The sequence below is a fragment of the Panthera tigris genome, chromosome B1 (genome assembly GCF_018350195.1).
Source record: "Panthera tigris isolate Pti1 chromosome B1, P.tigris_Pti1_mat1.1, whole genome shotgun sequence".
In the NCBI taxonomy this organism is placed as follows: domain Eukaryota; kingdom Metazoa; phylum Chordata; class Mammalia; order Carnivora; family Felidae; genus Panthera; species Panthera tigris.
In genome coordinates this window covers 203,063,464-203,080,991 of record NC_056663.1, presented here as the reverse complement: position 1 = coordinate 203,080,991, position 17,528 = coordinate 203,063,464, and the positions used below count along the sequence as shown (strand labels likewise).

The window sequence follows — 17,528 nt, the reverse complement described above, 5'->3', positions numbered from 1 at the left end:
TTTTTTTCACTTTATCTGTAAGGAGTATTTTTTTGTGTAATTAACTATTGATAGAAAATAATGTAAGTTCATATTGTTTCATTATATGCACTGTAACAGACCTTCTTTGTCATGCGAATGGTGTGACATATGCCTATAGTCATTTTCGTGACCAAGGAAAGTTCTTTCAAAGTATTAAAGTAATGGAAGAAATCACAAATCTCTTAACATAGTTTTTAATCTCACCTATTGTAAAATCAAAGTGTACATACTTAAAAAAAATTTTTTTTAATGTTCATTTTTTTGAGAGAGAGCATGGTGGGGGAGAGGCGCGCGCGCACACACACACACACACACACACACACACACACACACACAGAATCTGAAGCAGGCCCCAAGCTCTGAGCTACCAGCACAGAGCCTGACACAGGGGTTGAACCCACAAACTGGGAGACCATGACCTGAGCCAAAGTCAGACACTTAACCAACTGAGCCATCCACATACCCCAAAGAAGTGTGCACATTTAACAAACAAATCAAATTCTATTGAGAGTTTAATAGTGAAAAATAGTCCAGTCTCCTCCTTAGGGCTAATGTATTTTTAACACTTCCAACATTTTCTTCTAGTTTTAACTACTTTTATTTTTTTTTAAAGACTTTATTATTTTTTTCAGAGCAGTTTTAGGTTCACAGAAGAATTAAGGTACAGATAGTACACCCACATACATGCACAGCCTCCCTTCCCATCAACATCTTCCACCAGAGTGGTACATTTGTTATAATCAATGAACCTACAGTGATACATCAATCACCCTAAGTCTGTAGATTAAATTAGGTTCCTACTTGGTGTTGTGTATTCTATGGGTTTGGACAAATGTGTAACGACCTATATCCATCATTATAGTATCATTCAGAATAGTTACACTGCCCTGAAGAACCTCTGTGCTCTGCCTATTCATCTTTCCTTCCCTCTGAACCTCCAGCAAACACTGATCTTTTTACTGTCTCCATAGTTTTGCTGTTTTCAGAATGTCGTATAGTTGGATTAACTACTATTCAAAAAAATTTTTTTAAACATTTATTCATTTTTGAAACAGAAACAGAATGTGAGTGGTGGAGGGGTAGGGAGAGAGGGGGAGGCACAGAATCTGAAACAGGCTCCAGGCTGTGAGCTGTCAGCACAGAGCCCGACGCGGGGCTTGAACCCGCTAACCATCAGATCATGACCTGAGCTGAAGTCACATGCTTAACTGAGCCACCCAGACTCCCGATTAACTACCATTTTTGATTTATCATTTAGATATTTTCTGTTGATTTTCTATTATGGAAAGTGATCCCTTCCATTATTTCTTATTTCTTTTCATCCTCTGCATATAATTAACTTGCTGTTTTTATTACATCAAACATAAATGTTCACATAATTTTGACTGTGTAAATATCATTGAGTGAAAAGAGAAGTGTGTTCTATAATTGCATTTTCTTTCTTATACAACCTTTTTTTTCCCCTGGAGTTAATTATTGCCTTTGTTTTGTTTTGTTTTGTTTTGTTTTGTTTTGTTTTGTTTTGTTTGAAAAAGTAGGCTCTTATGCCCAATATGGAGCTTGAACCTATACTCCGAGATCAAGAGTCACATACTCCACTGACTGAGCCAGCCAGGCACTGCTGCTTTTACTTTTAAATCCTGTGCTTTGCTGTCTATACAGCCTTATTTATTTTTCTGTCCCTGAAACTCCTCCTTTTATATAGATTTTTCTGTTGGGGGGAAAATGTGAAAACCTGTGTTTGCCATTTTCCTTTTCTGCTCCCTGGATCTCATTTTTTAACCGTCCTTCCTTGCTGCTCAGATTTTCTTTTGCTATGGAAGTGTTCTTTTTTCTCATCTTTTCTTCCCCTGGAGCTCTGTGCTAGAATTTTCCATTTTCCTGCTTCAGTCTGGACTGCCAGCACTCTTTTAACCTTTTGCGTTATAGTAATCTTAGACTTCTTAAAGATGCTTTCCTGAGTTACGTGCATTGTTCTGTGTGGTTCCACACTGTGCTTTTGGTCAGTTTTCCTTTTTTGCTGGAATATATTTTTGGTATTGTAAGAAAGTGTGTATGGGTTGTAAATTTGTGGTTCATAGGATGCTATTTCTCTATCTTCACATTTGATTGATGGTTTGGCTCAACGTAGAATTTTATGTTGAAAATAATTCTTTTCAGAATTTTGAAGGTATTACATGATTTCCTTCTAGCATCCAAATTGTTCTTGAAGTACTATTACACTTTTCCATTAACATGGAAGCTGTCTTCCTTCAACGGCTTAAATGTCACAAAGATGTACCTTGGTGTGGGTATTGGATGAGACACTTAGAATTGTTTTAGTTCTGAGACGTGGTCTTGTGTTGTTAATTCTTTGACAACTTTCTCTGTTTCTCTCTCTAGAAGGACAGTTACTTGAGTATGGTCCTTCCTGGATTGATCCTATAGGTTTCTTACAGGAGTAGATATTTTTCATCTTAATCTTCTTCTTTCTGGGAGATTTCTTAACATACCTTCCAAGCTTTCTTAATTTTATTTTTTCATAATTGTATTTTAAAGTTTCTGATAGCTCTTTTTGTTTTCTTTACATAGCAAACTAGAGATTTTCTTTGTCAGGTGTCCTCTCTTCCTGGCATGGTGTGTGTGTGTGTGTGTGTGTGTGGCCCTGCAGAGATTGCTTATTTTTGTGTATCTTGGGCTTGTTTATGCTAGAGGCTTCCCTGGGTCCCGGGAGTCCTGGATGCTGTGTTTGCGTTTGAGAGAGCGCCACTTAGAGCTGCTGCAGCCCGTGTGTGGGGAGACGGACAGCTTATCTTAGAGGGTCCAGCTGGCCATCGGCCACTCAGTTGGGGGGATCTCCAAAAGACTCAATGGAGACATTTTTCCTCTGGATGTGTTGATTCTGTAGAAAGTGTTCTTGGATTTCTTTTGGCCAACGTTCTCTGTGAAGGAACAGGGCCTGGCGGTCCTCCCACGGAGATCCCCCTTTCTCCCTCCACTTGGCACAGAGGTCTGACCTTTTAACCAGCTTGCTTGTTTTCAGCCTCACTCTTGTTCAGCCAAATATGGCATTTTGGGATCCTCTCTTGGATTTTGGGCTCAAGTGTCTCTTTCCTCACCCATCTCCCTTCTGGCTGCACTGTAGGATGTGGCTTTTTCCTTTCTGCTAAGAGGAACAGCAGTGGACATCTGAGGGGTTACCCTGTGGCCTCATGGCTGCCCTCAGAGGTCATTGGTACCCTGATTCCCCCTCTGAGCATTGTGAGTGAGTAGCCGGCCCAAGGTTGCCCAGCTGGTAGGTGATGGGGTTGGGATTTGAACCCGGGCCATCTGACACCAGTCTGTATCCCATTCATTGCTGCCTAGAACCCTCTCTGTTGAATGGCCCTTTTGCTGATGTCCTCTCTTACTTTCTTTATTTGGTAATCTTTTTAAGTGGATCTTGACGGAGGAGATAAAGGAGAGCATTTATTTACTTTCTTTCCTAGTCAAATTTGAATCTTACCTGAGTCCCTCATAAATGTGTTTCCTTTCTCTTTGACATGGAGCTTGGTGGGGTAAAAAGAGTAGGCCTTTTTTTGAGGTTAACAGACTGAAACAGAACCAAATAAAACAACTTCAAAGCAGCTTCCAACTTCATATCACTAATTATTAATAGACTTGCCTAATTTGATCCCAAATTCTAACTTTCAAGTTCTAACATTTTATTTTAAAAACTAGGTCAGAAAAAGAGTGCACGCCAGTATCACGTACAATTCTTTGGTGATGCCCCAGAAAGAGCTTGGATATTTGAGAAGAGCCTTGTAGCTTTTGAAGGAGAAGGACAGTTTGAAAAATTATGCCAGGAAAGTGCCAAGCAGGCACCCACGAAAGCTGAGAAAATTAAGGTGATAGATGTTCCTTAAGTATAATTTTAGACCAAAATAATTTTTACTCTTAATTTTTACCTTATTTTGAAACTATGGTTGCTTGATATATTATAATGATTTCTGTCTATCATTGTTTGATTTTGCCCAAGTATGCTGTGTTACAGAATACGACAAGTGTCCTTAGAGACCTAGTTTATTCGTTTTACTCATTGGATGATAATCAGATAATTTCTTTTATAATTTTTATTTTTCTTTGTATACATAAAAATACATGAAATGTTATCTATGATATATACTATGTAGTGCATATGTTACATTAGTTAAATGGGATTGGAATTGGTTTAAAGAAACAGTTATTACATTGGGCTGAATTCTGTCTAAACCTTCAAGTAAATTGGTTTTTATAGCTTTTGATTTCTAAATTTGTCTGGAATTCTAAAAATATTCTTCTTTAAAGTGGGTTAACTTTTTTGTTTGTATAATGAAATTTACAGTGTCTTATGTTTCTCTTTTCAGCTGTTGAAACCTATTTCAGGGAAATTGAGGGCCCAGTGGGAAACGGGCATCGTTCAAGCAGAAGAAGCTGCAAGCATGTCGGTGGAGGAGCGGAAGGCCAAGTTCACTTTCCTCTACGTGGGGGAGCGGCTTCACCTCAACCCTCACGTAGCTAAGGAGGCAGGCATTTCTGTGGAGGCTCCGCCTCTGGGACCCATGGTAGAGCCCTCAGGAGTCCCCGAGGAAGCTGCTGCTGACCCCAAGTCCATGCGAGAAGAGGGCGTTCCCGTCAAGAGAAGGCGGAGAGTGAAGCTGTCTAGCTCTGCCGAAAACCGAGCGGGTGACCCTGGGACAGTACAGAGTACTCCTCAAAAGATGGCAGAGGCCGACCCCAAGAGAGGAGTCGGGTCTCCTCCTGGGAGGAAGAAGGCCACGGCCTCCGCTCCACGAAGCAGGAAGGGAGATGCGGCATCCCAGTTTCTGGTCTTCTGTCAGAAGCACAGGGATGAGGTCGGTACTGTGCCGGGTTCTCAGTTGGGCGTTTATTCTGGGGGTTCCTGAGTTTGGGGAACATCCTTTCAGCGCAGTCCTTCCGTTCCGCGGTGCTCTCTGCACGGTCTGTAGTGAGCTTTGCAGAGGTTTGAGCTGTAATACGTGAGCGTTAGGGAACCGCCACTTTCGTCCTGGAGGGCGGAGATGCTTGCCTGTGTGCTCTGGGCTACTAGAACGTCCCTCCCGTTGCGGATGAGGAGACAGCAGGGACAGAAATATATCGATAGGGCAAGCGTTGGAACACTTTTCTTGATCACCTTCCTAGAATGTGGCATCGGTTAGTACATGGTGATAAGGCTTGGTTGTAAAGAGCTGAAGGGATTAGGCCCCCGGCCTTGGTTATGTTCGATATTACGTGTAGTGATACACGGGTTGGGAGGGGCTTTCCTTAGGAACAGAAAGGCGTAATGGGAGAAAATCGAGTGTGTGACTCACTGTGTTGCAGAATCAATGATCCACTCGGTAGACGGAGAAAAGGCATTTGATAGAATTCATTGCTCTTTGATACGAAGTTAGCAAGCCGGGATTAGAAGGTGACTTCCTTAATCTGTGGAAGGGTATCAATCAGAAGCTTTCGGCAAGCATCACACTTACTAATGAAACATTAGAAACATTCTCTTTAAAACTGTGAACAAGACAAAAATGCCTTTCTTTACCACTTACATTAAGTGTTGTAGTGAAAATACTAGCCAGTATAGTAAGATAAGGATAACGAATAAAAAAGGCATAGTTGTAAAGGAAGAAATAAAGCTGTCATTGTTTGTAGAGGTCTGTGTAGAAAGCTTCAGAGAATCTACAGGGGCGCCTGAGAGGTTGTCGGTTAAGCATCCGACTTTGGCTCAGGTCATGATCTCACAGCTTGTGAGTTTGAGCCCCACGTTGGGCTCTGTGCTGTCAGCTCAGAGCCCACTTCAGATGCCCCTCTCCCCGCCCCGGGTGCCACCGAGGTGGAGTAGCACGCACATGTGCGTGCTCTCTCTCTCAAAAATCTAAAAAAATATTTAAAAAAGAAAATCTTCAGAATTGATAAAAGTTCACTAGGACCGGTATACAAGAACAGTAACAAAGAGGAAATCAACATAAGACACATACCATTTGAGGCACCTGGCTGGCTCAGTTGGTGGAGCGTGCGACCCTTGATCTTGGGCTGTGAGTTTGAGCCCCACGTTGGGTGTAGAGATTACTTAAAAATAAAATCTTGCCAAAAAAAAAAGATACCACTTATGACAGCAACAAAAATATAAGGTATCAAGAAATAAATACAACACACCCCTTTGTTTATAGCAGCATTATAGCAGCATTAACAACAGCCAAAGTGCAGAGAGAGCCCAAATGATGAACAGGTAAAGGAGATGTGATGTATGTATACAATGGAATACCACTCAGCCATCAAAAAGAAGGAAATCTTGCCATATGCGATGATGTGGATGGAGCTAGAGGGCATTATGCTAAGCGAAATCAGTCGGTCTGGGAAAGACAGATACCACGTGATTTCACTCCTATGTGGAATTTAAGAAGCAAAACAGATGGACACGTGGGAAGGGAGGGGAGAGAGGGAGACAAACCACAGGAGACTGTAAGGACAGGGAGCACACGGAGGGTGACGGAGGGAAGTGGGTGGGGGGTGGGCTCGATGGGGGATGGGTACCACGGAGGGCGCCTGCTGGGATGAGCACTGGGCGTTGTGCGGAGGTGACGAGACACTGGATTCTCCTGGAACCGACATCACACTACATATGTTAACTAAGAATTATACATAAAAATTTGAAGGAAAAAAAGAAAATATAACAAAATATGTATGACTTTGGGAAAAATAACTCTTGGTATTTTAGCAGACCGGAATAAATACACACATTAATATATAGGAAGGTTCCGTATTCTGAAGTTGAGGTTGTCAATTTACCTTATGTTAAACTATAAATTCCATATAATCCCGATACAACTCCCAGTAGGAATTTGTTGGCACTTTGTAAGTGGGTGATGAGTAGCCACGTTGAGGAGAAGCCCGGCCTGAGGACTTGCCCACCACACAGGAGGTTCTGTTGCTGGGGGCAGTGGCGTCGGCCGGGGATGTTCAGGGCAGCGGCCGCACCCAGAGAAGAACCTGGAAGCAGATGGGGAAGGGGCGCGGGCAGCTGGACAGTCTGGACGGGTGCCAGGACCGCCCAGGGCTTTCAGAACTCAGCCACTGCGCGACAACTTTGTCCTTGGGGAGAGGGGAGGATTTCTTAAGCCAAACCGATCACAGGCCCCTGAGGAGCTACGTTAAAAGGAAAGTTTATGTGACAGGGACACCGGGAACAAAACGAAAGGACAAACTGGGTACGGAGCTCAGACCATTCTGAAGGCTGCGAAAATGGCAATTTCTAGAAGAGCCTGGGCAGCCAGTGCATCCACAGAGAGAGGTCACTCTGCCTCGCTGGCAGCCAGGGAACCACAGAGGACTGTCCGCGGCTGCCGGGTGAGCGCCCCAGCCCCGCGCCTCGGGAAGGACGGGCAGAGAGAGCCCCATCGTTCTTCGCCTTGGTTTCCAGAGAAATTTGGTGACGTATTGCAGAATTGAAGATGCGTGTTTTTTTGTTTTTGTGTTTTTTTTAAAGTTTTTATCTTAAAAATTTACTTTTTCATTCATTTGAGTAATTCTACACCCAACGTGGGGCTTGAACTCACAATCCTGAGATCAAGAATCACATGCTTCTCCCACTGAGCCAGCCTGGTGCCCCGAAGATGCATGTTTTTTCTGTCTTGTAAGGTCACTCCCGGGTACTGACCCTGCAGAAGGTGGCCCACGTGCCCAAGGAGGTGGCATGGTGTTTGCAACTGAAAGGTGGTTAAGGGAGGGGCAGGGCTCGTGTGTTCCTGTGGCCGACTCGGGGCGGCGGCGAAGGGGCCGCCGCCAGTCCAGCAGGAGGCCGTCGGCCGAAGGACGTGCAGATCCCGTCACTTGTGGGAAGTGTGAAAAGTGCAGCGCACCCCCCGTTTTACCCCCCCATCTGCCTCATCTGTCCCCGAAGAGCAGCGTCCCGGAGCGGAGAAGTCTGCCCAGGGAGGAGCCGCGGCCTCTGTCGGACTGGAAGCGGTACGGGGCGCGGAGCGGCGCGGACGGTCCCCGCCGGGCCCCCGTTGTGGCTGCCGCGCAGCTGCGTGCTCTGGGAAGCAGGGCAGGGCTCTCGACCCGAGCCAGCCAGCCAGCCAGCCAGCCAGCCACACTCCCGTCTGTTTGTCCCTGGCCTCTCCGCGCATCTGAAATGACGAGAGAAAAGCGGGTGCCTGAGGATTCAAACCGCTTTCCTGAGACCACCCTTTCTGCCTTTGGGGACCCATCCTGCTCTCAGGATGGCCTTTCTAGTACCAAGGAAAGTGGCAAAAGCAAACGGAAGCCTCTCACCCCAGACACTGCGCGTGTGAGGTGCCGGGCACCCGCGGAGTCCCTCAGCTCCGAGCGCCTCTCCAGAGCACGTGACGCACAGGTTTGCCGTGGCGTCCTGCTGAATGCAGAAGCCAAAACTGAAGGGTGCCCGATGAAGCTTCAGTTCACACTCAAGACAGGCGCCCTACCCTGCCCTGCCTGTACCCGGTCTCTGTTGGGGATGGGGTATGAGGCCCATGGGCCCCTTCCCTCCCAGCTGGGTGCAGGTGTTGCTTGGTTTGGGGCGATTATCGTCGTCAGAAGAGTGATGACGCCTGGATGGTCTTTAACTGTTTCAGCGACTTTGTTGTTAATACAAGCGTGTTTGTGCTGGTTCTGTGATAAGTAATTCTAGGCTTGAACTGGGGAGGCTGCTCTCTGATTCACCCTGGAAAATGATCTGGGTCTCTCTAGGTGGTTTTTTCTTTTTGAGGGGTGACGGTGAGTCCAAGGATGGCTTTTGTTTGGTAGTTAGTTGATGAATCATGGCCAACCCTTGAGGAACAGAGTTGGATGAAGCCTTCCCTCTGCTTCCTGCCCCCTTTTCCAGGGTCACTAGATAGAAGACTGTGACTCTCAGGGATCTTTGGCTGCTACCCGCGGGCTTTTGTTTTGAAGTTCAAGTTCCTTCTTGCAAACGAAGGAGAATATTCTGCCTTGTGAAGTGGGTTGAGTTCTTCATTAACGTGCTTTGCTTGGTTCTCTCTGTCCAGCAGGCTCAGCTCACAAGTGTCTGTTGTGGCGTCCCTGGAGCACAGTGATGGGGCTGCAGTGGGGGTGGTGAATAGTTTGCTGGGAGACAAAGCCCGCAGTGGGATGGAGTCCTGCTGATGAGGACCTGGGCGGGGGTGGGGGTGTGGGGGGACTTTGCAGGCAAGGAAGGGAGAGCAGCTGGGGGAGCCCCACTGTGACGAAAATCCCAGGAAGGATCTCCCAGAGGCTCCGGCATCAGTAGCAATGTCATTGGTTACTGATGTGTGTGGTCTCAGTTTCCAAGTTTTAAAGAATCTGTTTCACCTTCCCTGATCCCAATTTTTTATCAATGCCATAGAAGCGAACCGTGCTTCATGTCTTTCTTTGTACGAACGTTCGTGGTAGTTATGTAGTATTGCATAACACATTGCCTCAGAACCTAATGGCTTAAAACAAGAGCACGCATAGGGACGTCTGGGTGGCTCAGTCGGTTGAACGTCCGACTTTGATCTTGGCTCAGGTCTTGGTCTCAGGATGGTGAGTTCAGGCCCCACGTCGGGCTCCGCACTGGGTGTGAAGCCGGCCTGAAAACCGCTGCCGCCGCCGCCGCCGCCGCCGCCGCCACCACCACCACCACCACCACCACCACCACCACCACCACCACCACCACACGTGGATCCGCCCACAGTGTCTGCAGGTCGGGGGTTTGGGAGCAGCTCAGTGGTTCCGGCTCAGGGTGTCCCGTGAGGTCACAGTTAAGAGGGGGGCTGGGCTGGGGGATGGTCTTCCGAGGTGCTGCACTGATGGCGCCTGCGGGAGGCCTCAGCGCTTGGTCCTGTCCGTGGGGTGGCACCGAGGCAGGCTTCTGGTGGAACGGGTGATCCCGGAGGGCAGGGCGACGTCTTCTGGAAGTTCAGACTTGAAAGCCGGTGGGCTGCCTGTCTACACTGTGCGTTGGCTACGCTGGCAGTGCCACTCAGCAGGGAGGCGGGAGTCCTGGCAGCGCCTCCCGGGGCCCCTCGGAGGGTGGCGCCGTGACCATCCCAGAAGTCTAGAAGGCGGCACAAAGGTCTGAACGGGTGCGTGGGAGACAGGTGGGCCGGGGGCAGGGAGTGCGAGCCCTGAGGGGTGCGCGGAATCTTTGTTCCGGTGTCGTTGAGGCAGCGCAGTGTGTGAGCTTGGGGGTATCCAGCCTGCTGTGCCTTTTTGTGTGTCCGAAGTAGTTTATTAAAAGTATGGCAGTGGCCACCGCTGAGTGCTTGCCATCTGTGAGGAATGTGGCTGGTCTGCCACTGTGACGACCATCTTATTTATTGTTTTTAAGTTTGTTTCTTTTGAGAGAGACATGGTGCGCACGAGCGGGGAGGGGCAGACAGGGAGAAAGAGGATCCCAAGCGGGGATCCCGAGGTGGGGCTCCAACTCATGAACCGTGAGATCCTGACCTGAACTGAGCCACCCAGGCTCTCCTGGAAAAAATCACATTCGGTTGTCACGAAGGCCTTTTGAGGCTGGCACAAGTTATCCCTGTCTCAGGGCTGGCTACGCTGAACCCAGACACGTAAAGTGACCGTCCTCTGCCAGTGGGGGGACGCAGGCAGGAAGGAGGAGTGGGACTTGGCCCTAAGCGTGTGCGTGTGTGCCTGCCTGTGCACACGAACGTGTGTGCACGCTGAACGTGCAGCTGTTGTGCCGCACAACTGCGTTGATGAGACCCCGCAGACCTTCCTGGGCAGCCGCTGCTTCCTGAACCTGAGATGCGGGAGGGAGACCCTGAGGCCCCGGCCAGAGTCTGGGTGGGCGACTAGGGTGAAAAAGTGAGGTGAGTGCTGTAGGTGGGGTGGTGGCTGCCACGACACTATTTCCTGTCCCCTAGCTCCGGATGCTGCCAGAAGGCAGGCAGGCAGGCAGGCAGCGTTGTAGCTGAAGGACGCTCCAAAGTCAGCCTGATGGAAGATAATGTTTCTGGGAGGGAAGGGCCTGTGGAGAGACAGAGCCATCATGTCCCCGAGTGCAGAGATGTCCGGGGAGGGATTAGAGGGGGGTGAGGATGGGCTCCGGGTTCTGAGGGGCCATGAAAGACATTGTCCGTTGGCAGGGACTCTACCCTACGTGTGGGCCAGGCCATGGTCCCTCTCGGTGCAAGAGGGAGACCTCTTAGGGTGGGAATGTCAGCAGGTCGATGGATAGGACCAAGAGCCAGAAAACCGGTTGCTGAAACCATAGCCATCCAGGTGGGGTGGGTGCAGAGGCATCTGGGAGAGGGGCTGGCCGGCCTGGCAGGGATGTGGGTGCAGGGGGGAAGGGGGCCTCAAGGAGGAGTGGGGAATCTTGTTTGACGGGGGGCGGGGGGGGGTGGCTGTGAACACTGTTAGGATTAATTCTGATTGAGGACATTGTACTCAGGGGCGGGTGATAGGGTGGGGGGGGGTCCACAAATGCATGTGCTGATCTTGAGGAATCTTCAAGAGGAGAGTTCTAGAAGGCAAGCGTCCTGTGAGTCTGAGCCGTGCACAGAAGGCTCTGCTGCTTGAAGGTCTGAGACCTTCGGTGCTTGAAGCGTGGGGGTTGGTGAGCTCATCCCTCAGGCTGGGCGGGCGGGACAGAACCCTGCCGGCCCCTAGGCCGAGGGAGCCCCCAAGGTGAGAGGGGAGGGCAGGTGTGTGTGGGGCCGCGGCGGGGGCAGGGTGGGGATGGGGACAGTTCCCACGGGGCACCGGGGCTGGACTTGTGGTTGCCAGAGGCGCCCTGCGATGGGAGGGCGCAGAGGGCTGGGTGGCTGTGCACCCACACGTGGAGGTGCACGTGCTCTGAGGCCCAAGGCTGGGGGAGCCGGAGGCGTGCCGGGACGTGGGGACGAGTGGGGGACACGGGAGGCTGTAGGAAGCCGACTGTGGTGACCGTGGTGTGAGTGGGGGCTGCGTTTTGGGCCAGACGTGGCCCATGGTGGCCGGACAGGCGGGAGATCGGGGTGGCCGCATCGCAGAGGACGACACCACACCTCTGCTCACCCGAGTTCGCGTCGCTGTGAGTGCAGGTGCCGCGTGCCGACTGGGGTCTGGCTCCAGAGCGTTCTGGCCAGTGCTCAGAATCAGGCAGCAGGCCTTCGAAGGGGCTCTGCCGGGGCCGGAAGGAGGCCTCCGGCGGTGCCTGGGGCCGAATTCCAGTAAGACTAGATAGGAGCACTGATACCCGAGCTTCCTGTAATTGTCACGAGCTACGAAGTGTTCTTCTTCCCCACCATTTAGAGGTGTAAAATCAATTCCTGGTTCATAGACCACACAGAGGACAGCAGGTGGGGCTCGCTTGGCCTGCAGGCCGCGATCTGTCAGCCTCTGCGCCTCTGCGCCTCTGCTGCTGGTGGCTCTCCAGCTTGGGAGTGCAGCGGGGCCCCCGGGAGCCCTCACAGCAGCCACGTCAGGCCCAGAGCGTGACCCGGCCTCGGTGTGGCCTGAGCACCAGAGGTTTTCCAACTCCCCGGGTTGTTAGCGTGCAGCCAAGGCCGCGGGCCCAGGAATCAGGCTTCAGGGTACCTGATCAGGGTACTCTGGGTCCCCCGGAGACCTTGGGGAAGACCGGGGTGGGGCCCGAGGTCCACATTTCTGGCCTGCTTCTGGGGTGCTGGCGCAGGCAGCCCCTGCGCGGCTGGAGGGCCGTGTCTGTGTGCCGACCCGGGCAGTGATGGGGCCTGGTGCTCCTGCCTCATCCCCTGTGTCATCCATCCAGGCCACGCGCCCGAGTCATGGGTCATGGAAAGCCAAGCCAAGCCTCCGCCCCCCCGTGTTGACAGGTAGCGCTCGCGGGGCACTTTTCCCACTGCTGACTTGTCAAGGATGCCTAGAAAATTGTAACTTACTAATACTTTAGTGATTTGGGGAAAGTATGTATTTTCCTCTTGCCATTTATCATTTCCTGAGTTGTCATAAATTCCGTTGACTTGTTTTCACCACGCTGCTTTCATTTATAAACTTCTGACGAGTTATAGCAGCAGATCCTCACTAATTCTCTTTGAAGCTTTTGTGGGGTACAGCTCCGTGACGCGGGGGTAAGTGTGCCACGTGCTGGGTTCTCGGGGGCCGTGCCTGGACTTGGTGCGGACGGACCCGCAGTGGGCTGCAGTGTGTGGTTTTCTCACCCCGCCCTTGCTGTGCCCGCAGGTGGTCGCAGAGCACCCGGACGCCTCGGCCGAGGAGGTCAAAGAGCTGCTCGGCTCCCAGTGGGACATGCTCAACGAGAAGCAGAAGGCGCGCTATAACACCAAGTTTGCCCTCGTGGCCTCTCCCCAGTCTGAAGAAGACTCCGGTAAACCTAGAGCCGAGCGAGTGCGCTCTGCTGAGGTGTGCGGTGTGCGTAGTGGGGCCGGCCGAGCCCCGGTCTGGGAGCCCGGGGGCGGCGGGGCCGCCCTCCCCAGCCCTGCCCCTGCTGCCCGTGCCGGCAGCCAGGGTGTGTGTGGGCGCGATCAAGCCACCTCCGCTGTCTGGGGCTCTTCCCTCATCATCGCACGAGAGCCGTTCGGTGTCACCCTCCGTCTGGCCTCGGGCCCCTCGCTCTTGTGCCCGAGCGCAGCGGGCGCTCTAACCCCTGCAGCCGGCGGGGCGGTGTAGGGGAGGACGCCCAAAGGAAGGGGGCCCGGGCTTACGTGGCACGGTAGAGTCCGACCGCGGCCTGTGGCCCCCCTGGCGAGGCTGCCCTCCCAGCAGGGGCTGTGCCTGCCCCTCGCAAGGGGCTTTGCCCCTACAGGCAGGGGGGCCTTCCTGGCCTCTTTGCTGGAGAGCTCGCAGGGTGAGGAAGGTGACTGTGGACTGACCTTAAATGTGGGTGACCTCTGGTTTTTCACAGGCCTTCAGTTTAAATATCAAAAAAATGCTACTTTGCATTGGTGAACGGAAAGAGAAGGGAGACTTAACACTGTGAGCTTTTGGAGGAACCGTGACGACGGTCAGATTTGTCATCTGTGCGTGCTTGGACACGTGTTGTGGAAAACCGACGTTTCTAACGTAAAAAATAAGTGTGATGGGTTGGTTATCCGTTTAAATACAGAACAGTTCTGTACCTCAAGGTTCAGCCCTGAAGAGCTTTGGAGGGGCCAGATGTAAAGTGTTCGAAGACCCCCTAGAGGGGGGCGAGAGCCAGAAGGAGTCGCACTTTCCTCGTGGGCACCTGCTCGTGCTTCTGGACCAGCACTGGTGCATCTGACCAATTGCACACGCACTAGAGACCTTTCTGTTTCGTTCACGGAGGATCTTGATTCTAGGGCCTCTGGGTCTCCACATCGACTCTCTCATGTGTTAATACTGACTTTGTCCAGTTCAGGATTTGTTGCAAATGCTGTCAGGTAGACTAGTAAGCATATTTTGGATTCGTGCACTTTCTTTAAAAGGCAAAAGATCACCTGACTCTGTCACGACCCTACATCTAGAGGAGTGTCCCTTTTCAATGACTGGCTTACTTAAGAAGGAGTCGGGTTTTCCTGAAGCCAGATTTAACTATCCTTGGAGTAAGTGTGCAGGTGGTTGTGGGTCGTGTGTGGTCACTTGGGACGGCTACCGAGTGTTTAGACAGGGGGGCAGGGCTGGTCTCCTCCGTGTGTGTGTCCAGCGTGTGCTTGTCCTGGGGGCCCTCCGGCCTCCCCATTGGGGCCCCCGTGCCGGTAACCAAGATGGCGGGTGGACTGTGTTTGTGGGACAAGCTGTGCCACGGCCTCAGTGTGAGGAAGTCAGGCGGATGCCCACGTTGCTTACCTGTGTACGAAGCCCCTGCTGTGTCATTTCGGGCCCAGGGGACGTCTTCCGCGAGGACTGCGGCCCCACCTCACCTGTGTGAAGGTGAGCCGCCGGATGGCGGCTGCTGCTAGCGGGTGTCTGTGGCTCAGTGGACACGTGCGAGGAGGCTGGGCACGCCGGGCGGTGGAGGCTGCGGCAGGCCGGGCTGGCGGTGCCCTGTGCCGGTGGCGTGGGGACGGCCTCCTAGCAGCCGCCACCGCCCCCACAGCTCCACGGGCACACCTCTCCTGTGCCGCCACGGCAGCCCACGGTGCCGTGGCCGGGAGGGGGCCGGCTGACGCCGTCCCGGGACTGCCCGGCCGCTCAGCTCTGTGCTCGGGTCTGCCCCGGCCCGGGGTGACCTCCTGCTGGGCGCCACACTCCTGGCCCGAGGGCTCTGTCCCGCCTGGTAGGAAGGTTTGAGGATAGCGCTGCCCTCCCACAGGACGTTTTTCCCGGACAGTCCAGGGGTAAGCCCTGCACCTCTGTAAGAGAGTCATGCAAACGGAAATGCTGGGTTTGCGTTTGAAATCAACATCGGCCTGTTCAAATTAATCACCTCTCTAGAATTTGCACTGCGAATTCTTACTGCACCGTAAGATTACCTTATGTCTCACTTTTCTAGGTCAGTACTGTTTGAACACGTTAAGACTTGGATTAGTTGATATTCGTGGAAACACGTAATTGGCACAAACCGCTGGTAGAAAACCCTTGGTTTGCAGACACCGCAGCAGTGTTGCTGCTACCCAACATGCTTCTTTAAGGAAATGTATGAAAAGTAGCAAGTTGTGTCCTTTCTAAAGTTCCACTTAAATTCCTCCATCTTTGAGTGTTAGTAAACTCCTGGGTTATGTTTACATTTAATGCTCTAGTACATTAAAATGTTATCATGAGAAATACCAATGTAATAATCTGTAGATTAGGTAAGCGTTCTCCAGTATTCGATGTTACGTGTGCAGAATGCAGAGAGGTTTGGTCCTCAATTCTTGGGCCCTGGGAACCGACGGCCCTGCAGGAGACCCTCCTGGGCTGGGTTGGTGCAGAGTGCCCCGGCTGGGGGAGCAGTGCTTTGGAGGGTGGCTCGTGGAGTGCTTTTCATGTCAGTTTCGCCCATTCTCTGTTCCAAGGTAACTTAAATGGGAAAAAAAGAAACCATACCAAGAGGACCCAGGACCCTCCTGAAGACGTTGAAATTGAAGACGCACCCAGGAAAAGACTCAGGACCGACAAGCACGGTCTCCGGAAGGTAACTGCACCCCGGGTTTGTCCAGGCTGGAGGACTGTGGCCCTCCCGTGTGACTCTTCAGTGGATGCCTGTGGGAGGCAGGAGGCCTTCCTCTGGGGTGGTGCTCAGTGGGTGTCGAACGTGCATCAGGGGGCCGAGTCTGCCTGGCCAGGGTCCACGTAGCTAGAGAGACGGTGGATTCTCCCACCTGGTGTACGGTGCTCATGCTTGCAGGGAGCGTGAGCCTTTTCCAATGTGCGTTATGACTCAGTGTCATTTATGGAAACTGGCTCACACGTCCAGTGAGCTTCTCCACGAACCGGGAGCGTAAACAGGCTTTGCATCTTTAAATTTTTTTTTTTTTTTTTAACGTTTATTCATTTTTGAGACAGAGAGAGACAGAGCATGAATGGGGGAAGGTCAGAGAGAGGGAGACACAGAATCTGAAACAGGCTCCAGGCTCTGAGCCCGACGCGGGGCTCGAACTCACGGACCGCGAGATCGTGACCTGAGCCGAAGTCGGACGCTTAACCGACCGAGCCACCGAGGCGCCCCTAATTATTTTTTTTAAGTTTATTTATTTTTGAGAGAGAGACAGAGTGGAAGCGGGGGAGGGGCAGAGAGGGAGACACAGAATGTGAAACAGGCTCCAGGCTCTGAGTTGTCAGCACAGAGCCCGACGCGGGGCTCAAACTCACGGACCGCGAGATCGTGACCTGAGCCGAAGTCGGACGCCCAACCGACCGAGCCACCCAGGTGCCCCAGCAGGCTTTGCATCTTATGTCTTAGCGTAAAGCTGTTTAGCGATAGTTGTGACAGAGCAGTTGTGCACTTACAGTTTTGAGTAAAGGCTCATACCATCTTCTAACCTAAGAGGCTCCTTTATTGTTTTGCTGTATTTTTGGAATGGAAAGTGAATTCCGCGTATCGTTGAAGCGTAAATATGCGGCCACCACATCTTCTGTCTTCTTTCTCTTTTTTGAGCGTTAAAAAAAAATTGTTTATGTATTTATTTTGAGAGAGAGGGAGAGAGCCCCAAGCAGGCTCCAGCCATCCGCGTAGAGCCCAGCACGGGACTGGATCCCACAAACCGCAAGGTTACGACCTGAGCTGAAACCAAGAGTCGGACACTCAACCGACTGAGCCACGTGGGCGCCCCCGTTACTTCAAAGCTGCTTTTGCAGTTCAGGGGGCACACGGGCCCTGCCCAGTGTGTCTGGCCACCAGGGCCTCTTCTGGGGCACCTGTCAAGTGTCCAGTGCTGAGATAGGTAACGTTCACCTTGAGTCGCTGCACTGCGTGTGGTGACTGTGCCCTCTGGCCACCTGGTGTTAGAGCAGCCCTTTGCTGGCAATCGTAGTGACCTCGGTTGCTTTGAAATATTTGCATTTCATATTTACCTTAAAAAAATGTGTGGCCCTGGACATTTGAAATATCAAAACTCGCATTAAATAGCTAGGTAGAAATGTTTGATTAGCTGATAGCTCAGGAAATAGCAAACAAAGAGAGTAGTGGTGTCTCCCCG

General features: G+C 51.4%; 1 protein-coding gene across 5 annotated transcripts in view; it reads left to right on the top strand.

Moving 5' to 3' along the window:
* Positions 1-17,528, top strand: part of NSD2 (nuclear receptor binding SET domain protein 2) — a 90,690-nt gene that overhangs the window by 41,129 nt on the left and 32,033 nt on the right. For all 5 annotated transcript variants that reach the window (XM_042985138.1, XM_042985134.1, XM_042985135.1 and 2 more), the window contains 4 exons: positions 3,721-3,887; positions 4,386-4,874; positions 13,174-13,318; positions 15,906-16,024. In XM_042985138.1, the coding sequence (XP_042841072.1) occupies positions 3,721-3,887; positions 4,386-4,874; positions 13,174-13,318; positions 15,906-16,024 (920 nt within the window). The remainder of the gene's footprint in view (positions 1-3,720; positions 3,888-4,385; positions 4,875-13,173; positions 13,319-15,905; positions 16,025-17,528) is intronic.